The sequence below is a fragment of the Pongo abelii genome, chromosome 12, assembly GCF_028885655.2.
Source record: "Pongo abelii isolate AG06213 chromosome 12, NHGRI_mPonAbe1-v2.0_pri, whole genome shotgun sequence".
Taxonomy (NCBI): Eukaryota; Metazoa; Chordata; class Mammalia; order Primates; family Hominidae; genus Pongo; species Pongo abelii.
The window spans coordinates 35,412,523-35,437,242 of record NC_071997.2 but is presented as its reverse complement, the minus strand read 5'-3'; the positions used below and the strand labels follow the sequence as shown (position 1 = coordinate 35,437,242).

The 24,720-nt window shown below is 39.6% G+C and overlaps 2 protein-coding genes across 9 annotated transcripts in view; one reads left to right on the top strand and one right to left on the bottom strand.

Annotated features, from left to right (window-relative positions):
- The window catches only part of FHL2 (four and a half LIM domains 2), a 38,378-nt gene extending 36,980 nt beyond the window's left edge, over positions 1 to 1,398 (top strand). For all 3 annotated transcript variants that reach the window (XM_002811729.5, XM_009236811.4, XM_063713536.1), the window contains one exon: positions 790 to 1,398. In XM_002811729.5, the coding sequence (XP_002811775.4) occupies positions 790 to 941 (152 nt within the window). In that variant the 3' untranslated portion in view covers positions 942 to 1,398. The remainder of the gene's footprint in view (positions 1 to 789) is intronic.
- On the bottom strand, positions 1,058 to 24,658 carry C12H2orf49 (chromosome 12 C2orf49 homolog). Of its 6 annotated transcripts, none has more exons than XM_054547841.1 (6): positions 24,473 to 24,658; positions 22,402 to 22,568; positions 19,174 to 19,300; positions 18,925 to 19,047; positions 16,760 to 16,834; positions 1,058 to 12,906 (listed from the first exon to the last, which is right to left on the bottom strand). In XM_054547841.1, the coding sequence occupies exons 1-5, from the start codon at positions 24,569 to 24,571 to the stop codon at positions 16,778 to 16,780; spliced, it is 573 nt and encodes a 190-aa protein (XP_054403816.1). In that variant the 5' UTR covers positions 24,572 to 24,658; the 3' UTR covers positions 1,058 to 12,906; positions 16,760 to 16,777. The 6 variants fall into 6 exon arrangements, with proteins under 6 accessions (XP_054403816.1, XP_054403814.1, XP_024098514.1 ...); XM_024242746.3 differs by lacking the exon at positions 1,058 to 12,906 and adding an exon at positions 13,393 to 14,486; XM_054547839.1 differs by having other exon boundaries at positions 18,925 to 19,300; positions 24,473 to 24,640.
- Positions 24,659 to 24,720: the final 62 nt, after the last annotated feature.

Genomic DNA, 24,720 nt, shown 5'->3' with positions numbered 1-24,720 from the left:
GAATCATTTAGGGGGAAAATGTAATCTTTTGCCAGAACATATTCATCTTTAATGCTGTTTTCAGCAGTAACTTCTGTTGAGGTAAATGTTTATAACATTAACTTTTATAAAGTGATACAGTCTATATAAAGCACTTTTAAATGTAAAATGTTAGATATGAATGTGAATTGTGGTTATTGTAGCACTGAGAAAAAACACTAGGTAAAAACCAACTGTATTATAATCAGGGACCAATGTACCTTAAATATTTGATTCCATTCTATCTGTCTGCAGCTTTCTCAGGATCTTCCCGCTGCAACAATATCCCTCTCCCCTCATTCCCACCCACGTTGCACTTTATCTGTGAGGCCTTTCCTGGCCATCCCAGGGAGGATTAACCTTTTCCTCTTCTACACTCCCTTCAGTGCTTCAATCATTAAGTCATAAAAATTTGAGCACCAGGCAACATGAGGCACCTAGTGAAGGCATAAGAGAAATCTGCTCCCTCTTCTCACAGAGTTTCATTTTGTGGGAAAACACATAACAAATACACAGTCAGCATTCTTTGATGGCACTTACCACATCGTTTTGGAACCAGTTTATATATCTCTTCTGACATTCACGAGATCCTCCAGGCTGTGCATAGAATCTGATTTATATATGGATTCCCAACACCCAGTCACTAGAAATTCACACTATCCATATTACACAATCCAAACTTTGAAACGGATCAAACCAGAATTCCTTCTTCAGTCCCAGTAGCCTGATTCTAACTTTCTTCATCTGGTATTATTTTCTCTCTGTTAACAGGACTTGGCGGCACAAAATACATCTCCTTTGAGGAACGGCAGTGGCATAACGACTGCTTTAACTGTAAGAAGTGCTCCCTCTCACTGGTGGGGCGTGGCTTTCTCACAGAGAGGGACGACATCCTGTGCCCCGACTGTGGGAAAGACATCTGAAGTCAACAGAGAGAAGTTGCTGCTTGTGATCTCACACACAGATTTTTATGTTTTCTTTCTCACCCAGGCAATCTTGCCTTCTGGTTTCTTCCAGCCACATCGAGACTTTCTTCTAGTGCTTTTCAGTGATACTCACGTTTGCTTAAACCCTTTAGTGCTTTGTGCTAGTTCAGTCCCAGGGAAAGAGAAAACTCGCCCTAGGGCCTAGGTGGGAAGATGGTTTGAAATTTTTGTAATTGAGTAAGGCACACCCAAATGTAAAAATCCTTTTGAATGATGCCTTTATAAATCTTTCTCTCACTGCCTATTTAAGTGCAATTAACATATGTCACGAACTTGAAAGTTTTCTAAACTCAATAAGGTAATGACCAGTTGGTATTTACAGCTCTGTAACTTCCTGTTGCGTCAAGTCTAAACCAAGATTATGTGACTTGCAATAAAGTTATTCAGAACAGAATCTTTTGCCAGGCACAGTGTGTGAAATCATGATTAAAGGTTGAAGCACTGAGTCTAAGTAACACTTTATTGCATGGTCCCATGGTCACTGTATGAAGTGCAGTTCCAATGGCCTGGGGCATTGCCAACTGGAATAGCATCACCCCCTTTAAAGGAAGCCTTCGGCTGGGCGTGGTGGCTCATGCCTGTAATCCCAACACTTTGGGAGGCTGAGGCGGGTGGATCACGAGGTCAGGAGATCGAGACCATCCTGGCTAACACGGTGAAACCCCGACTCTACTAAAAATACAAAAAATTAGCCGGGCATTGGTGGCGGGCGCCTGTAGTCCCAGCTACTCGGGCTACTCGGGAGGCTGAGGCAGGAGAATGGTGTGAACCTGGGAGGCACAGCTTGCAGTGAGCCGAGATGGCACTACTGAACTCCAGCCTGGGAGACAAAGAGACTCTGTCTCAAAAAAAAAAGCCTTCAGTCAGCACCAGGCACCTCTTCCTTGCTACCTTCTTTTTTTTTTTTTTTTTTTGAGACAGAGTCTCGCTCTGTCACCCAGGCTAAAGTGCAATGGCATAATCTTAGCTCACTGCAACTTCCGCTTCCCGCGTTCAAGCGAGTCTCCTGCCTCAGTCTCCTGAGTAGCTGGGATTACAGGCGCCCACCACTATGCCCAGCTAATTTTTGTATTTTTAGTAGAGATGGGGTTTCACCATGTTAGGCTGGTCTCGAACTCCTGACCTCAGGTGATCCACCTGCCTCGGTCCCCCAAAGTGCTGGGATTATAGGCATGAGCCACCGCACCCGGCTACCTTCTCTGTCTTTCCCATACTCTTTCTCTTGGAATGGAATCCTCTACATTTGACACAGTAACATAAACTGACAGTGAAGCCAATTTTCAGGTCATTTTTCTTGGCAGAGCTTATCAGCTCTGTCCCAGTGTTAAGGATCCACATCTTACACCGACTTCCATAAAGTGAAAGATTGCACAAGGACATAAGCAACTTGAGGCCAGAGATGACATCCTGTTCATCTTTATGTTCTCAACACCCTCGCAATTGAGGGCACACTGGGAGCCTTCAGTGTTTCTGAAAAGGGCAGTAAAGCAGGAGAGACACACAGCACAGTCATTACAGTAAAAATAACATTCTGAGCTACTAGTGTGGCAGTAGTCTGTGAAATAATCTCAGATAGCAGTATACAGTTGGGAAGCATGGAGCCAATGTATGGGATAGAACATTGCACAGTTCTCTTTAGAATGGGAGCATCAGTGACCTTTTTGTCCTTAGTTTTCTAAGACAATGCAATATAATAAAATGATACGCTGAGCAACAGAAAAATTTGGTGGAAATCAAGTCTGATATATGCTGAGCATATGTGAAATCAGTTTCTTAATCTGAGTGGTAGTCACTGTTAGAATGTTTGATAATGTCTGGAATGAGTCTTTTGGATTTATAGTTGACTTGAGGTTTTGCTTAAAAAGAATAATTTCATCCCTTGTTAGTTGTTTTGCTGTTTTCTACTTCATAATATAAAAGTAAAAGCACTCCAAATTTCATTTTGGAACATCTTACTTGTTCCTCATTAAAACCACAGACTCTTCCAACCTTAAATTACCCATTCTAAAATTAATGGTTAGGGGGAATTCCACTTCTAGTAAATAGCTCCAATTGGACTAATTCTCCTCCAAATTAACAGTCATTCCGGACAAAATATTTATTTAATTGTTGAGAACACTGGAGCACAATCCAAAGCAGGCAGATATTGGAGGGGGGTAGATACTTGGAAGAAGAGAATGACACTGGGTGATTTTCCTGTTTCGGCCTTTTATCCAATGGCAGGCCCCAGCCAGGGATTTAAAACTGTTAGGAAACTGCAGTCTTACTGGCCTGAGGAACCAGAGGCCAGAGTTTGGGACAAACAGCCTCTGGAAAGTGAGGAAGAAAATCCTGAAAAGGAGAGCCCCAAGTTCGTTGCATGAACTTAGAAATTTCTGGCTGACAACTGAACCGTGTATATTTAGGCCAGACTCCAAGCAGCCCAGCCAAGGCTAAAAGCATTGATTGACAGGACTTTACGGATAGTGGTTTGCAGGGCTTAGCTGACTGACCCTCTTCCTACTGAAGGAAATTACTTGTATATAAACCACACAACACAAAGTCTCTGAAAATTTCCCCAGAAGCATACAACAAATAAACATTCATTCAGGAAAATCCACTACTAAATCTTAGAAAGAACAGTGATTCTGTGGCATTTGAGCCACAGCCTCATCTTATCCCATCTCCACTCCCCAGCTTCATGTGACAAACTCTACTCTGGACCAATGCAGCCAAAAATTAAGGGGTCTCTCTTCCTCCAGCTACCAGTCTAGGGCTTTGCCCCAGGTGTGACAGGCTGAGAATCATAGAGCTCCAATTGCCCCTACCCTAGCCTGCTTAGTGCGGAGGCTCCACATTGGGAGGGGCAATCTGAGAAGACCAGCGGCTATCAACCCACTCACAGAGAAGGGATGTCACTCCTGGAGAAGCAGGCCGCTGTCCAGCCCCCAGAGGAGATCCAGGCTCTGAGACTGGTAACTCAGCAGTTATGCCCAAGGGGACTGGTATTTGGTACGGAGAACGAGAAATCTTTGCCTAAGGGGATAGTCAAAAACACTAAGACATCTTGCCAGTGAGCCATTAAGGAAGGGGCTGGTAACTCCATGCTATTAGTAGCAAAAAGCAAAATGACAGACCAGCCAGAAGTTTAACACAGAAAACCAGAGAAAGAGATAGCCAAGAAGAGCCCTCCTGGAATCTGGTTTATCCTTGAGGTTCGGGAAATATGTATGGACTGGGCTGTATCCACTTAGGAGCAATCAGATGTGAAACAAACTTGAAAGCATTCTCTAAGGCATACACAGATCCATCAGCAAAGAGCAGAAATCTTATTAGCTCAAAGTGCTTAAGCAGAACCTCTGACCAAACACTGGCTGAACATATAAACATGTTTGTTCAAAGAACTAAAGGAAATCATATTTAAAAAAGGAAGGTAAGAGAACAATTACAGGTGGTCCTCCATATCCATGGATTCCTCATCTGTGGATTCAACCAACTGTGGATCAAAAGTATTTAGGAAAAAAAAAAGTTGACACAGTTCCAAAAAGCAAAACTTGGATTTTCTACATGCTGAGTACTATGTTGAATCCATGCAAATGAAGTGATGTGTAGGCATTGTATTAGGTATTATTATAAGTAATCTAGAGATTTATTTAAAGTATACAGAATGATGTGAATAGGTTATATGCAAATTCTATGCCATTTTATATAAGAGACTTGAGCATCCATGGAGTTTGGTATTTGTAGGGGGTCCTGGAATTAATCCCCCACAGATACCAAGAGATGACTTTACTCACCAAACAAACCAATAAAGAGATAAAAATTATTTTTAATAAATCAAATGGAATTCTGAAGTTGAAAAGTATACTAAATGAAATGAAAAATTCACTAGAGGGGCTCAATAGTAGATTTGAGTTGGGAGAAGAAAACCAGTGAACTTGAAGATGGAACAACAGAAATTATACTATCTGAAAAACAGAAAAAAGAGTGAAGAGAAATGAAAACAGGCTCAGAGAAATGTGAGAAACCATTAAGCATACCAACATATGTGTAATGGAAGGACTAGAAGGCTAGGAGAGAGAAAAAAGAACAGGAGAAAATATTTTTCAGAGTTCATGACTAGCCAGGTGCAGTGGCATGTGCCTGTTGTCCCAGCTACTCAGGAGGCTGAGGTGAGAGAATTGCTTGAGTCTAGGAGTTTGAGGCTGCAGTGTGAGAAAACAGCACCTGTGAACAGCCACTGCACTCCAGCCTGCACGACATAGTTAGACCTTCTTAGAAAAAGAAAAAAAGAGTTAATTGTTGAAAAAGGACCCAAATTTGATGAAAAATATTAATCTACATATTCAAGAAGCTCAATAAACTCAAAGTAAGATAAATGCAGAGACCATACCCAGACATATTACATTCAAAATGCTGAATGCCAAAGATAATGAAAAAACTCTGGCTAGATGTAAAATAATATAGCTATATGATTAAGACTTTTTATTAAATTGGGAAATTAAACATACCTATACAAAAGTACACAAAACAAATGTCAACAGGCAAAACTAAACCAATGAGATGTTGGAATATTCTGTATCAGGGTTGTAAACTATGGTCCCTGGGCTAAATTCTGCCAACTGCCTGTTTTCTTTCCTATTTTATTTTTTTAAGACAGGATCTCGCTCTGTTGCCCAGGCTGGAGTGCAGTGGCATGATCACAGCTCACCGTAACCTTGAACTTCTGGGCTCAAGTGATCTTCCCACCTCAGCCTCTCAGGTAGCTGGGGCTACAGGCATGCACCACCATGCGTGGCTGTGTGTGTGTGCCTGTGTGTTTTGTTGTCGTTTTGAGATGGAGTTTCGCTCTGTCACCCAGGCTGTAGTGCAGTGGCATGATCCTGGCTCACTGTAACCTCTGCCTCCTAGGTTCAAGTGATTCTCCTGCCTCAGCCTCCCGAGTAGCTGGGATTACAGGCGCCTGCCACCACGCCCAGCTCATTTTTGTATTTTTAGTAGAGACAGGGTTTCACCATGTTGGCCAGGCTCGTCTTGAACTCCTGACCTCAGGTGATCCACCCATCTCGACCTCCCAAAATTGCTGGGATTACAGGTGTGAGCCACCACACCTGGCTGATGCCTGACTATTTTTTAAATTTTTTTTTGTAGAGATGAGGTCTCACTATGTTGTCTAGGCTGGTCTCAAACTCCTGGGCTCAAGTGATTCCCCCCATGAGTCATCACACCTGGTCTGTTTTCTTAACAAAAAAATTTTATTCAAACACAGCCATGTATGTTCATTTATGCATTGGTTTGCTGGCAATTTTTTACTATCTGGACCTTTACACAAAAACCTGCCACCTGTGCTGTACTGTGTATCTTGATCTGGGTAGTGATACACACACACACACACACACACACACACACACACACATACATTTTTTCTCCTGAGCTATATAACTTAGAACTTTTCTAACTTTACAGCATTATAACTCAATAAAAATTTTAAAAGTTTAAAATATGTTACACTTTGAACTTGAGTTCACTTGAGTACACTTTGAGTTACTTTAAAGCTTGTCTTTTTTTTCATTAAACAGCAAGCCAACTTGTTTGATCTTTACTTGATTATTACAATATGTGAAACCGTTGGGGGTCAGTCTCTACTGCCTGATGTTTCTGTTGCAGCCCACACTGGGTCCACTGTTTTCTTGTATGCAAGGATAACTCTGACTTGTGTTAATCACTACCTTTAAAAAGTTATCTGGGGTGTTTCTTGAGACTTAGAATAAGGATGTCTTCCTGCAGAGACGATTGTCATTGTCTTTACCAGACACCTTCCCAGTCATTTCCAGAGTTACTTTCACCTTCCTGGGGATGTAAATCTTAGCTACAAGTCTGTATGAGAGTCGGCTTGCCTGCCTCCACCCCACTGTGTCCCTTCCCTTTCCTATTCTTCCTTCCTTCCTTCTCCTTCTTTTTCTTCCCTCCCTCCATCCATGAAAAGGAAAGACGTATTTCTAATTCACACTTATTTGTGGTGGTGTTTTTTGAGGTCATACCTATTAGGTTCCCCTCTTGGAGCACTTAGAGATTTGTCTTCTCTCTCCCTTACATTACAGTCACCTAAACTACAGCTGAGTTTCAACAGAGCATCAAACAAAATTGCCTGCTTCTCTGGGTTCTTGCTGGCTCTTAGCCTGTGAGCTCTTCTGTGCTTTTATGTTTAAAAAACCCATTTTTTTCCCCAGCACAATTGCTCCTTCCATTTAAGAAGGGCAAGCCTTTTTCTCTAATGTTTAGCAAATGAAAAACCTAATTAAAAATATTGTATTAGTTACTTCTACTTTGTTACACATTCTACAATGTTAAGATTTACATCGATTACCTCTATTTCATTGGCTTAAGCTTTAATTTAAATGCACAACTATCTTGTAGAATAAATTACATACTTAAACTTTGTAATAATATTTAATATTTAGGATATTATAAAATTCTTTTTAATTTTTTTTGAGATGGAGTTTTGCTGTTGTCGCCCAGGTTGGAGTGCAATGGTGCCATCAGGGTTCACTGCAACCTCTGCCTCCAGGGTTCAGTTGAGTCTCTTGCTTAAGCCTCCCGAATAGCTGGGATTACAGGCACCTGCCACCATTCCCGGCTGACCTTTTGTATTTTCAATAGTGATAGGGTTTCACCATGTTGGCCAGGCTGGTCTCGAACTCCTGACCTCAAGTTACCAGCCCACCTCGGCCTCCCACAGTGCTGGGATTACAGGCGTGAGCCACCACATCCGGCCAGGGTATTATAAAATGCTTAATAGAACTGGTCTACCCTCAACCAGAACAATGAAAATTTAGTCACTGAAGTAAGTGAAAGACACAGTTTCACTGATGAGGCAATCATTCTACATGAACCATAAACAAGGCAAGAAACTCATTAAATCTATCTGCTGTGGTGCAGTGTGCCCTGGAACTACAATGGTTACTACTCCCTCAATATTGCCCTTAGTGAAAGCTTTATCTCTGCAAAAACTTTAGAGAAATGCCTGCAAAAGAACTCAGTGGTGTTAGTAGAGCAGAACTTTAGAAACTAGCAAAGAAATCCTTGTGATCACAAAAACGAAGCCCGAGGTATATGTATTGAACGTCGTGGACTTGCTACAACTAGACACTATCCAATTTGTAAGCAGAGGGCTGCCCTCAAGTCTTTAAGTCAGCCCAATAAATAAACCCTAACTCCTTTGGACAAGACTTTGTAAAACTAGTTATATTAAAGCAAAATAAAAGTTATATTAACTTGCATATCACTTAATCATATTACTTTAGGAACTTAAAATATATACTCAATTCTCAATCATTTTTAGTGATGCCCATTCAGACTTGAGGGCACCTCTCATTTTCTGCCTAGTTATTAAATGACAGATTACAGAGGCTCAGGGATAAGCATAAGGTTAATTCTAGAAATATCAAGAAAGAAGATCTGGAAGAGTCTTAAGGATAAGAGTGAAATCCATCTGCTTTGCAAAGGAGGAAGTGGAAACCCAGAAGAATAAAGCTTACTCAAGACTGCAAAGAGGCCAACACACTAGAAATCAGAAATCTTGACTCCTAGCCCACTGTCCCCTAAAACATGAGCTTTTTTCTTACACATAGAGATGAAGATGGGGTAAGTGCCATCTCTAAATACATGAGTTTTTAAACACTTAGAAGGAAATGTCCAGGTGACATACATGCCAAAATGTATGTAGTGATCTTTCAGTGAAAAAGAAAAAAAAATTGAGACTAGAACTCCATTATAAAAATAAGAGCAGACTGACTTCATTCCTGACATCTATTAGCATTTATGCATTTTACTCACTACGTTCTGAGGGTGCTATGGTTTGAATGTCTCCCCCAAAAGTTCATGTGTTGAAAACTTAATTGCCATAGAAACAGTATTAAGAGATAGGGCCTTAAAGAAGAGATTAGGCCATGAGGACTCTGTCCTCATGAATGGATTAATACCATTATCACAAGGGCAGTTATTATGAAAGTGATTTCTTGATTAAAAAAAAGAAAGATGAGTTCAGTCCAAGTTCTTCTGTGCTTTGCATACTCGCTGCTGTCTTTCTGCCTTCTGCCATGGGATAACCCTCACCAGGTGCCAGTGCCATGCTCTTGGACCTCTAGAACTGTGAGCCAAATAAACTGGTCTTTATCAATTACCTAATCTGTGGTATTCTGTTATAGGGAGAGAAAATGGACTAAGACAGAGAGGATCGTCTACAAGAAAAATCCAGTCGTTTGTTTTTGATGGGTTTCTCTATGCTTCAAGGAATTAAAAAAATGTAACTAGTAAACTACCTAGTGCACAGAATACTGTGACTTTAATTGTTAAATGTTCTTCAGATTCCTTCTCAAATTTTTATCTAGATTGAACAACTGGGATTAAGAAGAAGAAAAGGCCCAGCCGGGCATGGTGGCTCACGCCTGTAATCCCAGCACTTTGGGAGGCCGAGGCGGGCAGATCACAAGGTCAGAAGATCGAGACCATTCTGACTAACATGGTGAAACTGTCTCCACTAAAAATACAAAAAATTAGCCGGGCGTGGTTGTGTGCGCCTATAGTCCCAGCTACTTGGGAGGCTGAGGCAGGAGAATCGCTTGAACCCGGGAGGCAGAGGTTGCAGTGGGCCGAGATCCTGCCACTGTACTCCAGCCTGGGCGACAGAGCGAGACTGCATCTCAAAAAAAAAAACGAAAACAACAACAACAACAACAACAAAACCCAAAGAAGAAAAGGCCTTTGAGGACAGGGACCATGTTTTATTTACTCCATTTCCTTATTTAGAGCCTAAGCACAGACACCTTAAAACTGTTGAATGGATGTTTGTCTAGGGATTTATTTTGTTGTTGTTAATAGAGAAAAGTCTATTTGACATTCTTTTTCATTAAAACAAAACTGTGAAATGATCTTAAATGATATGACTTAAGCAACATTAGAAATGAGTGGAGTCTGTAAGATTAAAGGCAAAAGGAATGAACATAATCACTCTCATCTAGCTGATAAAGTCGTTTTTCACATGGGTACAGGCTAACAATTCTGCAACCTCTATACATGTGTATTGGAATTGAACAATTAAGTAAATGGATGGTGGTTGGTAGGAGCCATGTTTCTCACTGTTGGAGTGGGAGGTTCCAGACATGCAAGGGAAGTCTGAAATGATCAATATGGTAATAGATTAGAGTCAGAGACATGGTATGAACTCATGTTTTAGTTACTATAGATACAGATGGCTAAATATAGAAATATCTATAGAAATGTACACCTATAGGGGTTAATATACGTACATATATTTCCTTGCTCTGTCAGTTGAGGAGGCCTAAAAACAATGACACCCCAGTAGCAATCAGCATACTTAGTACCCAGATCTCAGTTTTTAATAAAAGGAGCAAAGGCTCCTTAGAGAAATGGCTCATTCTAGAGCTTGGGCAAGAAATATACAAAATGACACTAGAGCATCCTATAGTACCAGAAAGGATGTGTTCAAAGAAAACGCAATGATGGGATAAGTCACAGGGAAACGGGAGAGAACTGAAAGAGCTTTCAATGGCCAAAGAAGAAAGAACTGGAGTTAAAAAACAAAACAAAACAAAAACACACATTAGACTTTAACCCAAAATATAAAATAAGTATCCATGAGTCATACTGACATAAATCATTGAATAAAATTAATGGTAGAGAATAGTTAAGTCTCCTGTGCAGAATTCCAAATACTTTAGGTACTTCACCAGCAAAGTAACTCTGCATTCCTTAAGTGAGTTTCTTCCAAAGAGCACAGTATGTATGAAAAGGGGAAACAGAAATAACCTTTTTTTTGGGGGGGGGGCAGTGGGCAAAAATGACATTTAGAAGGGAAAAGCAATAACTATAGTGGAAAAAAATGACAAACACTATGTCGGCCAAATGAGGTTAAGGTTAACCTCAAAAGTAGTATCATGTTTACAGCATGTGTCCTCAAAATAATGTGATGAAAATGGCAATTTACCTCTGTAGTCTTCCCCGCAAAACACATAGCCCCAGTCTAGTCATGAGAAAAACAGAAAAATCCCAATTGAGGAACATTCTCCAGGTATTTACCTGACCATTACTCTTCAAAACTGTCAAGTCATCAAAAACAAGGAAACTCTGAGAAACTGTCACACCCGAGAGAAGCCTAACATGACATGACAACTAAATAACATGGTATCCTGGGTAGGATCCTGGAACAGTAAAGGGTATTAGGGAAAAACTCAGAAAATCGAAAAAAATTAACAACTTTAGTCAACAATGAGTCATTTCAACAAACGTACCATACGAACGTATGTTAGCAGGGAAACAGTGTGGGGCATGTTAAAAATCTGTACTACTGTGGCACTTTCTCCAGAAATCTAACTGTCCTAGTTTATTTTTTAAAAGTTTATTTTAAAAACTTATATAGCAAGGCAGAACAGACATAAAAGAAGGCTTCGAAAGATAGGATGGTTTTATGTTTATGAAAAGCATTTGTCTTTCACCATAACTGGTAAAGCATTTTACAGTCTCCTAAAGGTTTAACTGTTAGTCAAAGAAGTAAGTTTTAAACTATTTATCTGAAGATTAAAAAAGAAAACAAAACTTGGCTAATTTTACTTGAGGATAAAAGATAGGGCTATTATAGACTTACTCAACTAGTCTATTTTTGATTAAACTGAATGCTTGGTTAAGTCTCAACAGAGTTAACAGACAGCTTCCAATTGGTATTAGAATCAAATCCAAAGTCCTACATTCATACATCATCTGGCTCCTGCCTACCTTCTTTGACTTCATTTTATACTACCACTGCCCCTGTTTTCATTCACTTGAGCCACACCAGTCTTTCTGTTCTAAGAACCTAGTAAGCCTTAGGGCTTTCATGTTTTGTCCTTGTCTGGGACCTGTTACCTACTGCTGGGTAGCAAACTACCCCCAACACTTAGTGGCTTTATGCAACTCTCATTTTATTCACTCATGATTCTGAGAGTCATCAATTTGGACTGATCCCACCAGGAAGCTCATCATGCAGCTTTAGTCAGCCGGCAGCTAGACCGGGGGGGATAGGTGATTAGTGGTCAATGTCTGGCAGTTAGTGCTGGCTGTTGGGTGTTGGGTGAGCCATGTATTTCCAGTGGGTATGCCTGGGCTTTTTCACATGCCTGCAAGCAGAGGTCCAAGTGTAAGAGTAGAAGCATTCACTTGATCAAAGCAAGTTACAAGGCCAGGTCCACATACAAGTAGTGGGAAGCTGACTCCAGCCTTGATGGGAGGAGTACGCAGCCGTCTAAAATTGGACACATGTAGAATGCTTCTCCTGAAAGCTTTCCATAGCTACGCCTTAGGCAAGCTCTCTTCAAAACATAGTATCTTCAGAGGCCTTTCCTAACCACTGTATTTAAACTAGCTTCTCATCCTACTTCCTTCATCCCTCACCATTTCTTGACCCTGTTTTATTTTCTACCATTACAATTACCCATGATTTCATGGTTCACTTGTCTGTTTTCTCTACGAAAGCAAGTACTTAATCTGCCTTGTTCATTCCCAAGAAAGAGCTAGCATAGTAGGTACTCAACAAATATACAGGCAATTCAAATCTCTATTTTTTATTCCACAATAAGATGATCAAGTTACTAAACAACTGAAAAAGTGATGCACTTTAGTTAGTAAAATGCACTTTAGTAAAAACAATCTAAGTGGAAATAAGATTTTTGTCTCTTCTGTCCAGACAAAAAAAAATGAAGAATCTACGTGTTAAGTACAAAGTAGAAGCTGGGTGTGGTGGTGCATGCCTGTAGTCCCAGCTACAGGAGGCTGAAGCAGGAGGGCCGCTTGAGCCAAGGAGTTCAAGGCTGCAGTGAGCTATCATCATGCCACTGCACTACACTCTGGGCGACAGAGCAAGACCTCATCTCTAAAACAAAACAAAAGACAAAGTAGAAAGTTACCTGAGTTTTTCCAAGTTATTTAATTTAGAGCATCAGTCTCCAAATATAATAACATTAAGATAGCAGTTTAGAAATTAACTTTTTTTCAGATCACTCTAACATAAAATCTCTCAACTGAATCTCTAGTTTGTCTCATTTTGTTAAGAGCTTTAATATTACATGGGAAGTTCGGAGACTTCTATTTCCATCCCTCAACATGTAGTGACAGTCAACATGTCAGGCTCTGTAGCACCGTCATATCCCAGCACCAGACCACTCCAGCCACCCTCTCATTCAAAGAAGGGCTACAAGATATGGCTGGACTACTCGAATCACATCTGATCTTAATCAATCCAGGTATAGAAAGTTGTACTATAAAGAATACTTTCCAAAATGGTTTACTCAAATAAAAACAGATCAAGTCATTGCAGAGCATTTTTCCATTTTAATAAGAATAACAGACCTACTCAAGGTAATTTTATTCTGTTTATTTAAATAAGGATAAGGCTACTTAAAAGACTTTTTACATACAAAAATGTACAAGGTTAAACTTTTCTGTACTGAATTACAAAACCTGCACAAGCATGTAATAAAAGAGCACACTTAAAAACATTCTGACCATTATTTAGCCTCTAAAAATTACTGAAGTTCAACAGTAGTAAATAGAGGAAGCTCTTACACACATATATATATATATGATTTAATCTACTGGCAGTTTTACTTAATGTAAGTTTTTAAAAGGTCACATTGCTATTGAATGAGTCTCTAGATCAATTTTAGAATTGTCTCTCAAAACTTAAGTCAACCAAAATATTATTTCAAATAGTAATTCCAATTCTGAAGAATTTTAATACTAGCAAATATATTATGGCCTCACAGTAGTAACTGAACCAACTTTCCAAAGTGCCTGGTAGCTGTCCAGATGAATTAAGCTACTTTGGAAAACTGTACTGTCTCTACAGCCATTGAGAAGCCATTCAGTGCCCTGGTGCTGTAGGGTCCTGAGACTTTCCAGAATTCACACAGCAGTCTATGATCCCTCAAATATAAGAGGACAGGGGGTCAGCCCATCTTCACCTCTCAGTGAATGAGGAGGGCCAAGCAATATGACTTGCAAACCTAAGCTAGAAGCTTGGGATCTACAGTAAGGAGGAAGGAGAATTAAAGTAGAGAAAGAAAATGTGTAAGGAGAAAGGGAAAAGAAGGAACAAAGAGGGAAAGGAAGAAAAAACAAAGATGCCTGCTAACGGCAGGAAGTGGTAAAGTGCCTATAACTACAACTTACAAGCCACCCACTAACTCTAATGCCATTCATTTGCCTACTCCAATAATAAGAAAAGCTGGCTTTACTGGAATATAGAATCAAGAGCAACATTACCCGCCTCATGTTAGTGAGTAACTAGTATTCTAAAGTTGTCTGCCATACATATCAAGTTCTTCTAACCTTTGAAGCAAACCAAAACACTTCAAAACATAGGGCTCCCAGGGCTGCTGCTCCAGATTCCCAGCATTCAGCATGCTTCATTATGTGGAGAAAGACATTTCAAGACAAGCTGTATCCATACACCTTCAGAAGGAACAAAGCTCTAAGAAGGTGGGATTATGTTAACACATAGTACATGGTTTAGCGTTTCTCCACATTTCAAACTCAAAATAGCTCAATAATATGCTGCTACATGAGCATTGATTCTGAATGTTCATAATATAAACTTCAATTTGAAGCAACAATGTTACACAGTTCAGCTGTTATTACCAACCTACTCTGTAAGTTAAAATACAAATAAAATATTAATTTTATTGAGTAACTAAAAATAAGTTCCCACTGACTTAAAATCGTCAAATGGCTAACTCTCTCTCAACTAAGAGAGAAACACAGATGGAAGCAGAAAGGACAACTGAATATAAAATAAAATTTGTCAATCTACTCTATAATCTGTACTTTTAAAATCTCCTTTTGCATATATTTATGTATAGGATTACAGTTGCCCACCAACATTATGTCTATCAGCCCTGCAGATAACAATTTACTGTAACGTTAACAATTTATGCAATACTTAGTATGTTTTATCTTATGTGTACAGATTTACAGTCTGGAATAAAGGCAGAATGATTAAAAACTATTGGGTTAAAGTCTTAGTATGGTACTTACCTGCAAGGCTGAATTAATTTTTTGGAAGGCTATTCAATAGCTGAACTAAAATGCTTGTTTAACAAATCAAAAGAGGAACAAGACTACTTTAAAACATATTGAAAAAGGTAAATCCCAATTTGAAGATCAATCATATAACGAAAAAAGTATGAAGTATCCTTTGTTCTTGCTTAGAAACACATAGCAGAACAGTAGAAATTAGAACTCATGAATATAAGGTAAACCCTATCTTCCCACTGATTTCCATTATACAATTGGAGTGAAAATACCACTCGAACAAAAATAAACAAAAAATCTTAGCAGGTAATTCTGTGTGGAACAGCCATGTGGGAATTGTCTATATTACAGCTGCAGGGAATCTCATGTAAGCTAGGAGTCCATCTTCCTATGTTGCACTCTGCAGTGACTTCCGACTCCAGTAGCTCCTCTATTGCCTACTCCATATTACACTAATTTTTGCCCCTGACTGCTATGCTTCCTGGACTCTTATAAATTCTAGAATTCTACCCCCACTCCTAATTCTCTAAACTTTCTTCCATCGAATACCACCTCTAACATGATTACTCTGCCTGAAGACTTTTTTAAATCAACTTCATTTTGAAAAGATTAAGCTCCCACGAGCGAGTAATAGCTGAACTCACAGAGTGAGATCACAGACTGCTCATGAAAAGAGTAGGTAGGACTGCTACATGACAAGAACATTCTAAAGGATGGGCCAGGTACAGAATCGACCAGTCAACTCAATATATATATCAATTGTTATGACTTCAAGGAAAGGAGCAATAGCAAGCACTGATTCCTTTTTGCTTTTTATGGGAAAAAGCAATGTAAGCAATTAAAGAACAGCATTTTTATCTGTATATTCTGAATCGTTTTCCAGCACTACTACAAACATGCTTTTCTTGGTGAACCTTTAAGGATGAATGTTGCAATATTTACTAAAATACTGTGATAAACTGTTATATGCTTCTGCTTTGTAAAAGAAATAAAAATGGCAGGCAAACTAGTAAAATATTTGAGTTTTTAAAAAAAATCTCAAAAATCTCAAATTTCCCCCAAAGACTCTGAACAAGGCTAATGAGAGTAACTCCGAAAATTCACTGAATGCTTTTTTTTTGAGATGGGGTTTCACTCTTGTTGCCCAGGCTGGAGTGCAATGGCGCGATCTTGGCTCACCGCAACCTCCGCCTCCCGGGTTCAAGCAATTCTCCTGTCTCAGCCTCCCGAATAGCTGGGATTACAGGCATGCACCACTATGCCCAGCTAATTTTGTATTTTTTAGTAGAGACGGGGTTTCTCCATGTTGGTCAGGCTGGTCTCAAACTCCTGACCTCAGGTGATCTGCCCACCTCAGTCTCTCAAAGTGCTGGGATTACAGGTGTGAGCCACTGCGCCTGGCCAATTCAATGGATGCTTTATAGCACACTTGTAGCTAATGATTTCAGTAGGGTCAATATAAATGATATATACTAAGCCATTGGTTTAAAAAGATATTCTTTCCTAATCAGGGCAAGACAGGCAAGAATTTTAAAAAAGGAAGGGAGGGAGGGAAGAAGGGAAGGAAAATAAATCCTTTATTTTTTTAAACCTATTTGAAACCTCTTAAGAAAATTCCACAATAATCAGGATTTCTGCAAATATTTTCAATATATATGAACATATTTGAAAAACTACAGTTACAGTATATTTACATTTTTGGAAACTTTTCTTCAGGGCCAAGTAACATGTTGTATCTTCCTTTTTGCTTGTGGGGGCTTCAGGTTATTCTGAAAGACATGAACAGAAATCAGTTTATACTTGCAGAAATACCAGAAAACAACTAAAATGAACATTTTAAACAACCAAGGTTTACTATTAATGTATTAATGGAAGATCACTGCTGCCATCTGGTGGGAATATATTTAAAGAAACGGGTGAGTTTTCTAGCTCTGTGGTTCTCAAAAGTGTGTAGTTTAGAATAACTCAAGAGCACTTAAAAACATGCCCCAGGCCTGGTCTTATCCCAGAACCAATTAAACCAGAATCCATAAAAGGTAGGGGGATAAGGCTCTGACTTCTTTTTGCTTTTTTTTGGAAGCTCCTCAAGTGATTTTAACATACAATCAGAGTTGAAAATCACTGACTGCTCCAGATCTGCTTTCTCCCTGTCCAGCCCATCTCCTCCATCAACTTTACAATTTAACAATCCAAAGTCAATGCAAATAGGCTGGGCAGGTGGCTCACGTCTGAAATCCCAGCTGAGTCAGGTGGATCACTTGAGGTCAGGAGTTTGAGACCAGCCTGGCCAACAGGTTTGGTGAAACCCTGTCTCTACAAAAAAAAAAAAAAAAATTAGCTGGGTGTGGTGGCAGGCGCCCATAATCCTAGCTACTCGGGAGGCTGAGGCAGGAGGATTGCTTGAACCTGGGAGGCAGAGGTTGCAGTAAGCCGATATCTCACCACTATACTCCAGCCTGGGAGACAGAGCGAGACTCTGTCTCAAAAAACAAACAACAACACAACAAAAACACAAAGTCAATGGGAAATGTTAATAAGAAGAAAAAGATTTATATGTGTGCATACATAAAAAAGAATCTTTTATCCTTAGTGTTTTACATATAGCTCTCTCACGCTCTCTCTCTCTCTATATATATCTCATATCTATAAAAGAGTAAAATTTTGTAGGGTAGAGAAATGCTGTTTAAGAGCTTGGAAAAAAAAAATTCTCTGAGGCTTACTCCTTATGGCAATATTTGAGATGTGGCTTTACTGTTCTAACTCTTATCCCACACCTTCCTCCTCTCTCCCACAAAGGTAGCTGAAAGGAGGATGGAGGAAGCATGGCCTCCGAAGTGTGTGCCCTGGGATCAAACAAACCTAAATTCAAATCGCAGCCTGGTGGCTTACTAATAACTCTGGAATTCTGGACAAACTTATTTAAATTTACTAAGTTTCTGTTTCCTTATCTGTGAAATAGGAATAACGAAGATGCCTACTTCATAGAGTTACTGAAAGGATTCAATGAACAAATAAAAGTAAAAAACTCATGACCAGTCAGGTGGTTTTCTTTTTCCAGTGTCTACTATTTTAGAATGTTTGAATTTTCTGAGTTTTAATCCCTTTGACACATGATTAGATGATAATAATAATAAAGCCAAAGTATTCTACAGGAATAATGGCTATTAAACTACTAGGTATTTAAAAGTAAAAGCACTTTTCTGAAGAGCCTATATATATTTTATATATAGATATATATATCATCTCACAAATTAAACTCTAATACATTGTGTTAACTGCACCAAATGTGCCAACAAGCATCCAAATGATTCAACATAGTGGAGCACAACATAATAGATTTCCTCAACTTCTGCTATCCCCACAAAGCTAGGTAAATTGAGCAGTACACGAGGCAAGTGGTAAATCTTAAAAAGATTCTGGCGTCTGGTGTGGTTTTAACGTATGCACAAACAGACAGACTTAAGGTCAGGCCCCAAATGCTACTTAATAAATGTGTGACCCTGGACAAATTACTTAATGTTCTAAACCTTGCTAATAAAGGAATATTTATCTGTTTTAGTTCCAAGACAGTTAAAGGAACTAAATGAGAAAAATCTAGGAAAACTGCCTAACAGATCCTCTCTCTACGTATTTTAAGAAGAAATAACTTGAGTGAACTTTTAAAAACATTAATCACCATGGATTTTAAAATTCCAGGATTCAAGTACTGGAGTAATAAGTTGTATTATACAAATCAGACAGACCATCAAAACGGTTCAAGAACAGAATGTAGCACAGTCGACCCACCTCCCGTCATGAGGCAGACTGCTCAGGTTTCATTCAGACCACTTACCAGCGTGGAAACCACCCCCACACTTACCATGGCCTCTGCTTCTTCTTTAGGAGCAGCTCGCTTTAACTTCACTGGAGTAGTTCCAACAGGGGACAATGGTGGCGACTTCACAGGGCCTGAAGGACTTTTCCTATGCGTTAAGTCATGGTTCTGTTTAGTGTCATTATTATTGTGTTCCGTTTTATTGTTCATAGGCAAATTGGAAGACAAAATTAGGGGTGAAACACTCGAAGAGGAATTTGATAATTTTCTAAAGGCATTACTGGTAAAGCTTGCCTGAGGGGGAGGCTTCAGTCGATCATTATCTCCATTCTCTGTCTTTTTCACTTTTATGCTTGTACTTGTTGAACTTCCATCAAATACGATGAGGGGTCTTTTCCTTAACCCATCTACAGTGCTACTCCTGAAATCAAAGAGATGCACTCTTGAAAAATACCATCTGGAATGGCAAACCAGTTCACTGGAATTCAAGTTAAAATAAGCAGTAAACAAAAAGATTTTCTGATAAGACTAATCTAAGTGAGACTATTAAAAATGAAATTTTCTATGTTCACTCGAAATGAAAGAATTTCCTAATGTTTAATTTCAAAGTTTAAAATATTTATGTACAAGAAATTCAAAGTTAGCTTTAACGTATACACAACATGCAGCTATTTTTAAAATATCAATTAACCATCTAGCCCTGGAACTTAAAATGAGATTTCCTAGTTAAAAAACAAACACCAGCTTATTGATAGGGTTATCTTAACCATGTAATCAGTTATTATTTTAAAAGGATAATAAACTATAAAACTATACCAAGACTACCACAGTAGCAATCTACAAATGAGGCACAGCATTCTACTCCATTCAGTAAAGGTCTCTAAAGCCAAGACATTTTCTAAACTAATTGTAACTATGACATTTGTAAAAGTTCAATTGTAAAATTTGGCAAGTGTCTCATATTTACCTTCTGGAAATCTAATTTCCACTCTTAATAGTAAAGGTTAATAATGCAAGCATTCATTTGCTTATTACTTATTATACCTCAGATAATATCTATATCACAGATTAATTGAAAAAAAAATTTTTTTTTGAGACAGAGTTGTACTCTTGTTGCCCAAGGTGGCGTACGATGGCACGATCTCGGCTCACTGCAACCTCTGTCTCCCAGGTTCAAGTGATTCTCCTGCCTCAGCCTCCCGAGTAGCTGGGATTACAGGTGCATGCCACCATGCCCAGCTAATTTTTGTATTTTTAGTAGAGACGGGGTTTCACCATGTTGGCCAGGCTGGTCTTGAACTCCTGACCTCAGGGTGATCCGCCCGCCTCGGCCTCCCAACATGCTGGAATTATAGGCGTGAGCCACTGCTCTCGGCCTAAAAAAAAACCCTTTTAGTTAAACATGTTAAAAGAATCTGAGATAGCCAGTTATCAGGAAGAACATTTTAGCCCTGCCACTCAAAGTGTGATCCAGGGACCAGCAGCACCAGCACAGCAACATCAGTATCTTAGGAGCTTGTAAGAAATGGAGAATCTGGGGCATCAACCTGAACTACTACATCAGAACCCACCTTTTAACCAGATTCCTAGGCAGTTGGCCAAACTCAACAATTCTTGGGTCATCACTGAACATCATTTGGTAGAAAATGAGAAGTAAGCTCACTGTATACCCACTGCCTTTGTAGAAGGGAAACAGGGACTGAGAGCAGGGCTTGACAGCTTGTTTAATCTAAGATTCAAGAGGCACATTAAAGTTTCAAAAGCACAGGGCTATGTTGCTATGGACCTGGTCCTAGCTCTGTGTGACCTTGGGCATGTTATAGCACTTCTCAGGATCTCAGTTCCTCCACAGATAAAATAATAAGTAATTCAACAATACAAGATGATCTCTTGGATCCTTCCAGTTTTTATGCTCTGATTCAATTGTGAATTTAAAAAACAGAGTCAAAGATCCTTTCCAAAATGATTTTGGGGGACTAATCAAGACAGTTGTACGAAGACTGCTTCAAAGGAAAGTATGACCGGCACATAAAGTTTTGCTTACTACAACAATATGCCTGAATGTGCTGGTGAAGAGGAAAATACTGGCTGAATAACAGCAAAAGTAAATTAAAAGCCATATGCAGTGTAACCCATATTTATGAAAGTTAACACCACTACATAGACTGTACTAGTAAGTAAAGTAACCATCAAGCTAAAATGGTCAATCTGAAATGCATTCTTGATCAAAGGTCAGACTGTGTGTGTGTTTTCCAAAAGACAATGAGCAGACATGTATTCTTCGACTATTCTTCATACTTGGAGAATAATCTCAGTCATTAAGTTTTTGTTTGTAAAACAGAGATTAAAACTCAGAGGAACATACTCCCCTTTACCCCTACCCTCCTACTCTGTCTTCTCTCACTGCTTCTAGTGGATTGCCTATGACAGTGCCTTACAAATAGAAGGCCCTAAAAAAATATTAATTGATCAATAGTATCCACTTGAGATATAATAGACACAGAAGAGTTCACTTAAGGATCTTAGGACACTTTGTACTTATTAACCAATCAACAACACTGATTAATCAAATGTAATTTTCTTTAAAAAAGAAAAAATCACTTGCTTGTGGTTTTATAAAACTTTTTTTGAAATTAAATAATTTTAAATAGCATAACTTAAGCTAGCTAACAGGCCCTTCATTTGTGTATTATTCAAAGACCTTAGAGTTTTACCTGACTTGACTTTTTTCTCAAAATTCAGGAAATCCTATTGGCTCTATCTTCAAAATACATGCATGCTCCAACCCACCAAATTTACTATTGTAGTCAAAGCTGCCACCATCTATTGCCTGGATTACAGTACAGGCTTCTAATTTGTTTCCCTGCTTCCACTCTTATACACACCCCTTCCCTTCCCCACACACCTTAAATCACTTCTTAGGACAGCAGCCAGAGTCATCTTGTCAAAATGTACATCTAATGATGTCACCACTCTGCTTAAAACCTTCTAGTGGCTTCTCATCTGAGTACAGCCAAAGTCCTTACAATGACTTACAAAGCTTTACATGATCTGACAATCTCTCCCGTTTGCCCCCAGTACAACTCGTTCTTCCTACTTCTCCATCCAGCCCTGATAGCTGCTTTGTTGTTCCTGGTATATGATGGGCACATTGCAGATCCAGACTCTTGTATTCTGCCTGGAATGCTAGCTTGTTCTCTTCTTCCTACAGCTCTCTACTAAAGTGTCATTTTTCACTAAGATCTTCCTGGACAATTTACCAAAAATTGTAATCTTTCTCCCTGGCCTTTATTACTATATAACAATACCATATCTTAACTGTTGTTATGGTTCTCCCATCAAAAATATGAGCAGGGAATTTTGTCAGTTTTATTCACTGCTATACGCACAGTGCCTGGTGCTCAATAGATAGTTATTGAGTAAATAAATTTTTTACTTAAGTTTATCTCAGGAAAAATCAATAACTTATATATAACTTTAGTTATATAAGATAAATTGAAAGCTAGAACCACCAAAAAGTACCTTTTAGTCTCATTTTTAATCTCATGTTGTTCTCTTTTCTTTTCCATCATTTTCCCCCATCTATTCTTCGGCAAATCCCTCTGAGGCAATGGTATTGCATGTTGGACATAAAGGTCAGTAAGACTGTCTTTGTTTACTCTTACATCAGTTTCAACAGCTATGTTCTTCTGCGGGAAAGGAAACAAAAGTAATTTCAAAACAACGTTTTTAATTTTAATAAGTAACCACCTTACCTAACATGGTAAAACATTACTGCTTAAATAACAAATTATAAAAAACCATTTTCACAATAACACGCGCACTTAGAGACAGTGTTAAAGGTTAAATTCTGTAGATACTAGGTTCAGCCTCATCTTAAAAACAATGGTCATATTTTCTCAGTGTGACAGGGATTGCTGTCCACAACTGCTCAGACAACACACCAAGCATGAAAGATCATTTCCAGTAAAATTATCTTAATATACAAAGGGGATTGAAAATGGGAGACTGCCCGTTGACAAAAGAAAGCTAACAATGATTAACAATCACCACATTCTGTCAATAAGCTACCTTGAGTGTTACTATCATGATCAGATTAGTGGGATGAAGGTCTCAGTCTGTCTTATATTTCTCGTGCTTCTCTAATCTGGTGCTTCCTAAATTGAAGTTAACCACCAAGATTTCAAATAATACCACAAATAGAAACTGTTATTCCCGTACTGACGACAGTAGCAGTACATCATTAGAAAAGCCTGCACCCCATTTTCACTGGTCCTTTCAAGTAAGCTTCCAGTCATTGTCCAACCATCTCTATCTAAATCACCAAATTCTTCCTCATTTTCCAATTTGTTCTTGACATCATGAAAAACACAGCATAAGCACAGGAGTAGTCATGAAGACAGAGTTTGGATTTAAGAAGGAGAAATGAGAATGGAAATGAGATCACAGGCTCTTCAATTTCAACTCAGGCTTGAAAACATTTGTGTTTAGTACCACTGACAAGCCTATATCCTCTAACAAAAACTAATAAAAGCACATTTTACTTTTCTTTCGTATAGTGGACTAATCTATTTTTACCCCGTACTCGCTCAGAAGTTGGGGAAACTCCCAGGATTCTCTTGGACAACATTCCCAGAGAATTCATAGGCCCATTACTTTGGAAAGTATTGCCTTAGGACAGTGGTTCTCAAAGCGTGCTCTCTGGGCCAGCAACAAGCTGGTTAAAAATGCAAAATTTCAGGCCATACTCCGGAACTACTGAACGAGAAACTGGGGACGGAGCCCAACAATCTGTGTTTTAGCAAGCCCTCGACTCATTCTTAAGTACCTAAAAAGTTTGAGAACCACAGGTAAAAACTTACTGACATAATTAAGCTCTACTTGGCAAGAGGACTTGAAATTCAACAAACATAGGGTATTAAGGGGAAAACCATAGGGAAAACAACAAAATACGCTACATAAACCCCAAGGAAACTTTCAGTAATTCTCTATCACTTAAAACATCACTTTTTTCCTTTCTCATTTTTCTCCTATTATCAGAGGCCACACCAGCTGGAAAAGAGCACTCACTACATGGACAGCCAGGAGCCCTGAATTCTCCTCCTGGAAGTACCATTTACAGATGTTGTGACCTTAAACAAGTCACTTCATCTCTCTGGAACTGTTTTTATCATCTTTAAACGATTAGAGAGGGTGTGGAATGGACGGTTTCTCAGATGCTTTCCAGTCCTGACAGTCCATGATTTCTACATTCCATGTCTATTTCACGCTCCTTCCCCACTTCTTTCTTCCTCAGGTCGGGGCTTACACACAGGCAGGGGGTGTCGCCTGGGACTCCTCTTTACAAGCCATCGGGACTCAGATAGATAAGCCCTATTTCCCAAGCATTCCTGATATTCTACGGACGTCTCATTTTTGGAGAAGGGGCGAGGAGCGGGAGCGAGGGGACAGCTGCCTGGTCTGTGTGGGTGGAGAGTGACACAAACCCGGCGCGAGTGTCCGTGGTTGCCGAGGGCTACTTAAGGTAAGCTCGGGTGTCAGCGCCTCACCTGGGAAGGCCCACCCGCCCGCCCTCCGATCCGGCGCGCCCAACCTGCTCCAGAGTGAGGAGAAGGAACTCCTGGGACAGCAGCTCCGGGTGCAGCAGCAGTTCCGAGTCCGTGCAGCTGCGACCGCCCACATCCCCCGCCATCGTCGTCGCCAGGAGACCCCAGTCGGCTACCCACAAAGCCCCGCGAAGGAAGCGTTGCGGAAGTGACGTACTCGGGCGGAGACTCGCGTGTGTCGTCACTCTGAGTGCGCCGCATGCCAGGCTCCTTCTCTCGCTGCTGGTTCGGGTGT

Bases quoted from the DNA above. Each gene is read 5' to 3' on its own strand.
- C12H2orf49 (XM_054547839.1), bottom strand. From the start codon at position 24,571: ATGGCGGGGGATGTGGGCGGTCGCAGCTGCACGGACTCGGAACTGCTG. The intron at 22,569-24,472 runs GTTGGGCGCGCC...CCTTTCCCGCAG, and splicing joins TTCTCCTCACTCTGGAGCAG to AAGAACATAGCTGTTGAAAC. The intron at 16,835-18,924 runs GTAAGTGTGGGG...CATGTCTTTCAG, and splicing joins AAGAAGAAGCAGAGGCCATG to AATAACCTGAAGCCCCCACA.